At 38.7% G+C, this 9,374-nt stretch overlaps 1 protein-coding gene across 1 annotated transcript; it reads left to right on the top strand.

Moving 5' to 3' along the window:
* The first annotated feature begins 2,230 nt into the window (after window positions 1–2,230).
* On the top strand, window positions 2,231–8,703 carry LOC123958071. The gene is made up of 5 exons (XM_046031257.1): window positions 2,231–2,443; window positions 2,653–2,676; window positions 3,121–3,180; window positions 5,937–6,031; window positions 6,976–8,703. The coding sequence occupies exons 2-5, from the start codon at window positions 2,671–2,673 to the stop codon at window positions 8,336–8,338; spliced, it is 1,524 nt and encodes a 507-aa protein (XP_045887213.1). The 5' UTR covers window positions 2,231–2,443; window positions 2,653–2,670; the 3' UTR covers window positions 8,339–8,703.
* Window positions 8,704–9,374: the final 671 nt, after the last annotated feature.

Below are 9,374 nucleotides of genomic sequence, written 5' to 3' on the forward strand. Positions count from 1 at the left end.
ATGGTAAGGTTAGGGGCCTTTAACATGAAGAAAATCAAAAGCTGTCATTTTACTGTCAAATAATAAAAATACAGCTCTGTTGAGTTTGACTTTGTTGTAAAAACAATTACTAACATATATCCTATTACCTACTAACAGGCTGATGAAACGCTGGCATTTACTCGAAATAACAGTGTCCATCCATCATCAACTGCTTATCCTGCGTACAGGGTTGCGGGGGAAATAACAGTGTAGTTTTACAATAAAACTAAGGAGAGCAAAGGCACCAGTGACCCCTGTTTCCATCCAGGGGATCAGTGTGGACATTGTGGAGGATTACAAATACCTGGGAGTGCACATTGACAGTAAACTGGACTGGGCCAAGAACACTCAAGCCCTTTACAGGAAGGGCAAAAGCCATCTCTATTTTCTGAGGAGACTAAAGTCCTTCAACATCTGCAGCACAATGCTGAGGATGTTTTATGAGGCTGTGGTGGCCAGTGTTATCCTATTTGCTGTTGCATGCTGGGGCAGCAGGTTGAGGGTAGCGGACGCCAACAGGCTCAACAAACTGATCCACAAGGCCAGTGACATTTTGGGGGTGGAGCAGGACTCTCTGTCTGTGGTGTCAGAGAGGAGGATGCTGTCCAAACTACATCGTCATCTTGGACAATGTCTCCCACCCACTCCATGACGAGCTGCTCAAACACAGGAGCACTTTCAGTGCAAGACTTAGTCCCCCATAATGCACCACAGAGCGCCACAGGAAGTAATTTCTGCCTGTGGCCATCAAACTTTTAACTCTTCCCTCTAAGTGTCTGACAAATGGGCATTTAGTTAGTTATAGGCCTACAAAAGGACGTTATTATCTGTTTTTGTGCAATATTATCTGTCAATAATTAATGTGCAATACTATGCTGCAATTTATTCATGGTAATGTTCGGTACTGAATTTCCCCTCAGGGATCAATAAATATTTCTAATTCTGATTTCTGATAACGTTTTTGTAATTAGCCTAACTAACCCTCTTCTATGAAGTGTTACTACAGTGTTACGCCGTGTTGGACAGTAGCTACTAGTTTAACTACATTTCTCAGTAGCTTGGTGGTAGCGTCACTATTTTCTTAACCAAATAGCTTTTCAGTAGCGAAGCTCTTTCATTGACCGAGTAGCGCGGTAGCTTCTACACACGCTAACTTTCCCCAAGCATTTCTGAAGGATCAGTAAGTGACGCCACCGCCACACACGGACCTGTATGTGCAGCTGGCAGAAGCGCTTCCGTGTGAAGGTGACACCACCTACCGGTCCTTGGGCTGATGTCTGCGACTTTGCTACAGGGGAGTAAAGACGCGCGACTGAGTTTACTTTCTATTGTGATAGTTATTGTAACACCTCTTATGAGAAGGACCAGGGTCCAGCCTGGACACCTCTTCCTCTAGTGAGGAGGAAACTTTGATTTGTAGTGGCAGAAACTTGTTTCCATGAGATAAGATCTCTCTCTCTCTCTCTTTCTCTCTCTCTAAAAAACTACAGAAAGACAAATATGTTACATTGAAAATATGTCTTGCTTTTTGACAAGCAGTAGAATTTTTCAAAGGAACAATTATTAAAATAAAAAAACATTTCAATGATAATAATGTGATAATTAAGTAACTTTATAAAAACAACAATGGTTCTCCGTTTGTTGCATTAGGAAATACATTCAGCTGCAATGATGTGGCAGGAAGTAGAAGAGTTTCTGTGTGTCTGATTTAGCTCACTCTCTCGCACACACACACACTGTTTGGAGCAGGTTTGTGTGTGTGTGTGTGTGTGAGTGTATATGTGTAGGCCTATATAAGGCGTCACTAGACCTAACTATAAAATATTCAAAATTTAAAGTAGCTTAGATGTAATTAAGCTACTTTTGCCACGTTGCTGTAGCTTAGCTTGCTACATTTCACTGGGGGCCTATAGCTTCTGTTTAGTGAAGCTTCATTTAATGTAGAGTCGCTAGTAGCTTAGCTCACAAATAGCTTGCTGAACTCTGGTGTTACGTGACTCTCTGCACTGCTTTTATTTTAACTCTCTCAGTAAATTACCAGTTTACAACACAAGTGGTTGCTCCACCCTTTAAACCTGAAACTCATCATTCCAGCATCTATTGTAGCCACAAAACGAAAGTTGGCAAGGCGACAATAGATTCTCCAAAATGATTGGCCATGGGAAGCACTTATAAGCAGCCACACGGAAGCACACGAACAATGGCTACTAATCTTACTTCAACGAAGTCCGACCAGACAAGCAAAAGAAAAAAGCAAGAAAGAAAAATAAACAAGTACCAAGCGGGGGTTGACAGGTCTGCTCTCGACTGGATTTCTGAAAAAAACATTGAATCTTATCGAACAGTAAGATATATATTTTTTAAATATCCTCTTGAACACATCTGTCAGCCCCCGCTTGATGGGGGTTGTGGATCAATTCTGGTAAGTCACGACAGTTTTGAACAAATTCTGCTCCCTGTTTTTCATACTAGATATGTTGTTTTGTCTGTAGCCTTCTCATTAATGTGCCGAATGAAGTCATGGTATGATAAGCATCAAACTAAATATAAAGCAATGGCTACAAACTTTTAGCCTACTTGTAAAATTGTCTTTGAATTGATAAGCTAATCTAATCAAATGTTTCTCTTTAGGATCCGCAGCCCCAAGCAATGCCGGTAAATAGCCTACTCTACACTCCTATTAAAACACTGTTAGACATAGAAAACAAAAACTGCTCTTTTACCCGAAAAGGTCAAGTTACTGAAATATTACATGAATATTTAAGTTATTTCACAAACGTCGGATTTTCACGCCTTGGGATGAGAACTTGTTGAATTTAGGCTACACCCAGTTTTTTATGTCCGGGGCTGCTTCCCCCAGTCTGCATGTTGACGTGTCCACAAATTAATCCCGAACAGACATTGCCTATAGCCTAGACATCAAAAGGGGCTTCAGCACCTGCCCTTTTCTTCCTCAAGAGAAGGTGTCCTTTTTTCTGTATATAGGCTATATACTTCATACTCCTTCATGGATATAGAATAAAAATATCAGATCGGGAGATTAGACTTTGTGGAGTTCAGATCGTTCAGATGCTCTCTCTCTCTCTCTCTCTCTCACAGACACACAGGCAGCAGCCCCTCCCAGCTCTTATGCCAGCTGTGAGTTTCTCAGTTTATGAGGTGAGTGGTCATGAACATGTGAACATGAAAGCTGGCGGTTATCCCGCCCCTCCCGCTAGAAAGCCAATGATCTGCTTTTAACGGCCAAAGCGGGAATCATCTTTCAGCCAATCATGTGGTTCCACTGTCGTGAGGGTCCGTATTACTTGTACTGCGCATGCGTTGAAGTGGTGACGCATGCAGAGTAGAAGTGTAACCGGTCAGGAAAAACGCTTTAAAACCTTATTTTGGGGCAAAGTTGTCAAACCTTTTCTGCGAGTATTATCAGATTTTAATGCTGATTCTAGTCATGTAGTTTTTATGTCCCAGTGACCTGTATCAATGCAGTTCTGGCTCTCTCCCCATTCATTTAGATATGAGCCTGGCATCTTATACAGAAACCTCCTAACCAGCAGATCCTATCCTATCCTAACTGCTTGGTAACCATGATAAACCATGGAAAAGTTTATTACAGAAGCATCCTAACTAAAAATCTTAAATAAATTCTCCTAACTTTAGGAGAACTGTTAAACTGTCCTAACTTTACTTTTCCACCAGGTAGGCTAGTGTTAGCTAACTTGTTTAATCCACATGGCATCTCTTTGATTGATTTTACAAAATCAATAAAATGTCAACAGTTGGGACTTAATTGATTCTACCTATGCGGTTGGTGACAAAACACTCGTTAGTGGAAAGGCTGTAGGCGATGTAATGCTAGATAATGTCTCATTATATAGCCTAAAGTAAAGGCCCGATGTAACAAAAGTATCAGCACAGGAGGAGCCACCACCAGTTTTCTCTGCTCTTTGGACACAACAGTTGCCTTTCTCTTCGTATCACTTGTAAAAGGAATTATTTTCATTTTAACAGTGTCAACACTCTGCTGGAGGCCGGATATGCGGCGGTGACTGTGTCAGCTATTTTAGCCCAATCTCTATCTTTAATCTCCCGAGTTAAGCATTAGCCTACGTGAATTTGGATTTCTCGACGGAGGTTAAAAACACTTCTGACTTGAAGTTCAATAATAGTTGTTGTTTCTGCTCCATTTTTCAGTAGCCTATGTTTCATTAAAAAAACTACCGTAAAACAGCTGTTAAAAGCCATTTAGCTCACGAGATGAGAAAAGTGGCATGGGTTGCTAGGTAACAGACATAAAAATTGATAACCGATGTTAGATTGAGTATTTAGGATTTCCTAACCTGAGATAAGATATGATTCTGAAAGTTAGTTAGAATTTGCTTCTGTAATACTAAATTGTTAATGACCTACATCAAGAGTGTTTCCCACATAAACTGTATAAGAGAAGTGGGCGTAGTCATTGTGACTACGTTGGTTTGTAGCCTCAAGTTTGGCCTTTAGGGTGCCGCCATGTTGATTTTTTGCAACCAGCGGCATCGGACATGACCATATTTGGAAGAGACTGTGGAGCCAACAGCTCCCTGTGGAGCTAGCTAGCTTGCTTAGCTAGGTGCATTTGTAATTCACGTAAACTGTCATTTTAACCGGGATGATAATTTTGTCTAGCATAAAACAGTCTAAAAACTAAATGTAGCCAACTAACCAGAGAAAATTGGCAGCCAACTCTTTTTTCAGTGGTGCTGGTTAAATTTACACAGTTCCATGGGTACGAGTCACTCTAGCCTGATTGACAGGTCGCCGTTGTAATGACTTGACTATCTCAGATAGTCCCGCCCTGAAGCATACTCTGCTTTATGGTCTATTTTCCTCTAAATGGGACCATAATTTACTAAATGAACATCATGCTGTGTTAAAGAAGACTTGAAACTAGCAACTGAGACCATGAACTCATTAGGAAAGCGTTTACTGAGGTAATTATTCAGGTGAGGAGTAGGGTCATTTTACCATAGACTTCTATACAATCACACTTATTTCTGCAACCAGTGGAGTCGTCCCCTGCTGGCCGTTCAATAGAATGCAGGCTTAAGGGACTTGCACGCTCGCTTGCTTCTCAGACCGGAAGCTTCCCGCTTGGTTTCCCCTGAAATATTATGTTTAAATATGCAGATTACCTTGCTTTGGTTCATTTAGAAGAAATCTACAGATGCATACAGACACAGGATAGTAGGCTTAAAACGAGCACCGTCTAAATGTGTTTTGTTTATGTTTTCCTACCATTAGACTAAAAGGAGACATGGAAGCAAAATAGACCACTCAATAGAAGTCTCAAAATTGACCACTACATGAAAAAAGTGTCCTGCTTAAAACAGTAACTTCATAATTTTGATCACAGGTTTCTCATCTACAACTATCCATTCTATCAGTTGGTTGTATGCTGATTGATCTTTACATGATACAGACAGCCCTCCCTCAAAAGTGAAACTAAGTCCTTGTCGCGTGTGTTTGTGTGTGTGCACGAGTGGTAAGTGTGGCAATAATAATCAATACATTGATTAATTGATCGATACATTAATGTATTCAGGCAATTTAGTATTCTGTTGCTTGGCTGTGTAAAACTGGAGGTTATCTTGCATGTGAATGAAAATGTTATTTAAACAATTTATTTTGATGTCCTTGGTGCATTCATTGATTCAAAATATGTAAGAAGTGCCCTTTTTTTTTCACTTGAGCCCCTGCCCCCCAAAATGTCTGTGCATGTCCCTGCTCCCGAAGGCTGTGCCATCGCAGTATGAATGGGTGTGAATTGGGTAACATGAAGGAATGTAAAAAGCTTTGAGTGTTTGGAAGACTAGAAAGCTATACAATAGTCTACAGTTCATTTACCAGTTGGCTAAATCATTTTTATTTTCCTCACTAAGCCGGACAGAAGCGGACAACAAGTTCCAGAAATGCTTGAGAGGGAAGAGATGTTTTCAACCGATTCCACCAAGATACAGCTCTTCACACCCCAAAGGTAAACTCCAAGAAATGAAATGCTGTAGGCCTACTGTCATTAGGTCAACTGGTAAATGGTAAAGACAAGTTCAGTTAGTTATAAGTTATCAGTTATGCAAATCTAAACATTTTCAATAATAAACCTTTTTTTTATTTTAACATGCTTTATTTACCAAAGTTTTTTATACTCATGCCATATCTCTTTTGGTAGCTTTGCTTATTTATTTTTTTCTGTCAACTAAAATTAGTCAAATATATCTAACTTGTTGAAAAACAACACAAAAGGGTTATATGCTAATGGTATGACAGCATCATTTGTCTATTCCTTCCAAACCTGTAAAATAAACTGCTGTGAAAAAATAAACAGGTTTTATGATAATATGGTTAAGGTTTGTTTAAGCACAGAAACCACTTGGTTAGGTTTAGGAAAAGACGGACTGGGTTACAATGAATTAGGCTGTACTTCCTTAAATTTAGGGGAAGTTAGGGCAGAAGGTTCTGTGTTCAAGTTTAACTTTTTGGTGACTCATCCATCCAGCCCGACCTCCTCCATACACAGACTTTGTCACTTTATTAAAACCTGACTTCTGACTCTAGTCAATACAATCACAGAGGATTTGTCACTTGAAAGTAAACGTTATGAAACGACTGATTCTGTTTTAGTTTTTTGAGAGGACAGTCTTAATCAGCTGTGTTGTGAACTCCTTTATATTGAGCAGTACTATAATGCTTTGGCCATCCCAATGTCCAAACAGTGGAGAGGATATTAAATATGAAATACTTTTCAATCCAACACTACCACAGAGATCACTTGGTCTTTGACAGTCAGTTGGCAGTTTACAGTTGTAGCTGAATGTATTCGGTGTATGGGGATCATTGCAGCTGAAAGGTTAAATAACATAATGTTTAGCACAAGATTTTGTCGTGTGAATTAAACTAAGTTCACCCTTTTTCATTATCCAGGGAAGAAGACCAGCAGCAGGAGGATCATCTCTATGGGCTGGAGAACAACATTTTTCAAAACTATTATTTTGATGAAGATTTTCAGTTACCTAACTTCAATATAAATATGTTTCATTTGCATTCTTTCAGAAACCTAAATTTATACCTTATTGCAAAAAATCCGGTAAACGATTTTTTGTGGACTGTTAAAAATGACAGTAATTTACCTTCAATGATATCAAGAACAGCCAATTTACAAGATTTACAGGCTGCAGTTGTTTTACCAAATTACAGCCCCTCTGATTTCAGTACTGTAGGTATAAGACAGACTTCCCTTACAGAGAAAATTATGCTGTTAAAAGACGCTTTCATTAAGCTAACAACTTGTCGTGATAAAAAGCAACTTTTTAAGCGAATAATGACATTATTTTCAGAAGCAAAAAATGATTTAGGTCTTAATGCAGTGCCTGCAGGTAGACACCTGGAGCTTTGGCTAAAATCTTACCAGACGAAACATAAAAGGGGCAAACAATATGCATTTGCTGTTTGTAAAATGAAAAATGGTAAATATAAGCATTTTCAGGGCGTTTGTCCATGTTTTCGAAACAAGAAGAGGAAAAGTTCTGCTTCTCCTTCCACTGAAGTTACATCACACAGTGAGGAAAGCTTAATTCGACAAATTGACAAATTTCTACTGAACAACGGAACAAATGTGCGGCATATTTTAATTTATACTCTCAACAGTCCTTGTTTGAAGAGAGAAAAACATATTGAGCCATGTATGTTTAAACTTTTAGAGATGGCTGATCAGTGGCTCAGTAAATATGGATTTTTTACTGATGTGGCGTTCACAAAGTTTTGGGGACTAACGGGTCCAAATTATTTTGCAGATCTCAAGTTCTCTGACATCTCAAGTCCCAGCAGCTGCTTTTATCCATATGTTCAAACATGCAAGAAAACCCCTTTCAAACTGGACAGTACATTTTTCAGAAAAGATGTTATAAAATGTGGTATCTACCGGACACTCTATGATATTAAAGACACAAAACAAAGAAGCAAACCAAAAGGTGATATTCAATCGTGTCTCCACAAACTTGTGAAACTGGCAGAAAATTCAGTTAATCTGAGAAAAGACCAACATGTGGCCCGTGGAGTGAAAATGATTTCTTCTCTCACATTTCACCCACTGATCCACAATAAAATTATTGACATTTTGACAAAGAACTGGAATGAAATGGTTATCTATAGTTCAATGTCACCTATTAGAGAACAAATAAACACAGATTTTAACACTGCTGTAGTTCATCTGTTTCTAAAATACCTTAAGTCAACTTTGGGGAACAGCAGCCCTTTACAGCTTTATCAGGTCCCCAGAACAGAGTGAGAATATTTTGGACTGATTAAATACTTCATTTCAATCACAATATTATATATATTATTACAAAATGTATATAATGTTTTGAATATATTTCTTAATATGTAAAAGTAAGACCTTCACTTTCTGTAATTACACAGAAGTTTGTGGTCTTAATAGTAAAAAAAATACTAAAATTAGTAATTTATTACTAATATTAGTTTACTTTTATTAAGTCATTTTGAATTAATAAATTTTTAAAGGTTGGAAACCTTAACTTTGGGTGTCATTTGTAATTAGAGCTCTAATTACTGTTGTAACTCAAGTACAGATTTTGTCTGGATCTTTGTTGACTGTTTCGTCCTGAGCTCATGGCAATAAAAACCTTAAATTGATTTCAGTGTGCTTTGTTCTGTTATGGGAATTGGTGTGTTAAAATGCTCATGTGCTTGTTGTAGCTGTCAAAACAGACTTCTCTCTCTGTCCCTGTGAGGTTTGTGCAGAAGTATCCAAACTGCATATCAACTGCATGTAAACTGTGAGAATTGAATTGCTATTCATCTCACCCTAACTGGACGCAACCGGTTTTGTCTTTGCCAGGACAGTTGACTCATCAAAAAAAAAAAAGTTTCTGCCTGTGGTTTAACCATCAATGCTTTCTGGTGTTTTAAAGACATGTGTGGACATAAACAGGACATAGTGTGGTTTAAGCAAAAGACTCAAACCAACAGATAATTAATAACCAGGGATAGGCTAAGCTTCTTAAAGTGTCGTTTTAGTCTTAAGTGCTGAGAATTCATGAAATTTACTCCTACTTTTAAACTTAAGAATAAAAGTTATCAAATTTCTCAAAGCTAAGAATCACTCTTACTCTCCCAGTTATTTCAGACAGCTCGCGAGGTCTCTCAAGTGGTTAGGAGTTGCCAGTAGGGCCTGTGATGGTGCTGTGGAGACAGAGACATGCGTAGAGGAGAGGAAGAATTCTGACAACGCGCAGTTAACAAGACCATAGACAGTCTATTACTGGAGGAGGCCACCACGCTGATTTGAATGGAGAGCAATGAAG

This window comes from Micropterus dolomieu, linkage group LG19, assembly GCF_021292245.1.
Source record: "Micropterus dolomieu isolate WLL.071019.BEF.003 ecotype Adirondacks linkage group LG19, ASM2129224v1, whole genome shotgun sequence".
Taxonomy (NCBI): Eukaryota; Metazoa; Chordata; class Actinopteri; order Centrarchiformes; family Centrarchidae; genus Micropterus; species Micropterus dolomieu.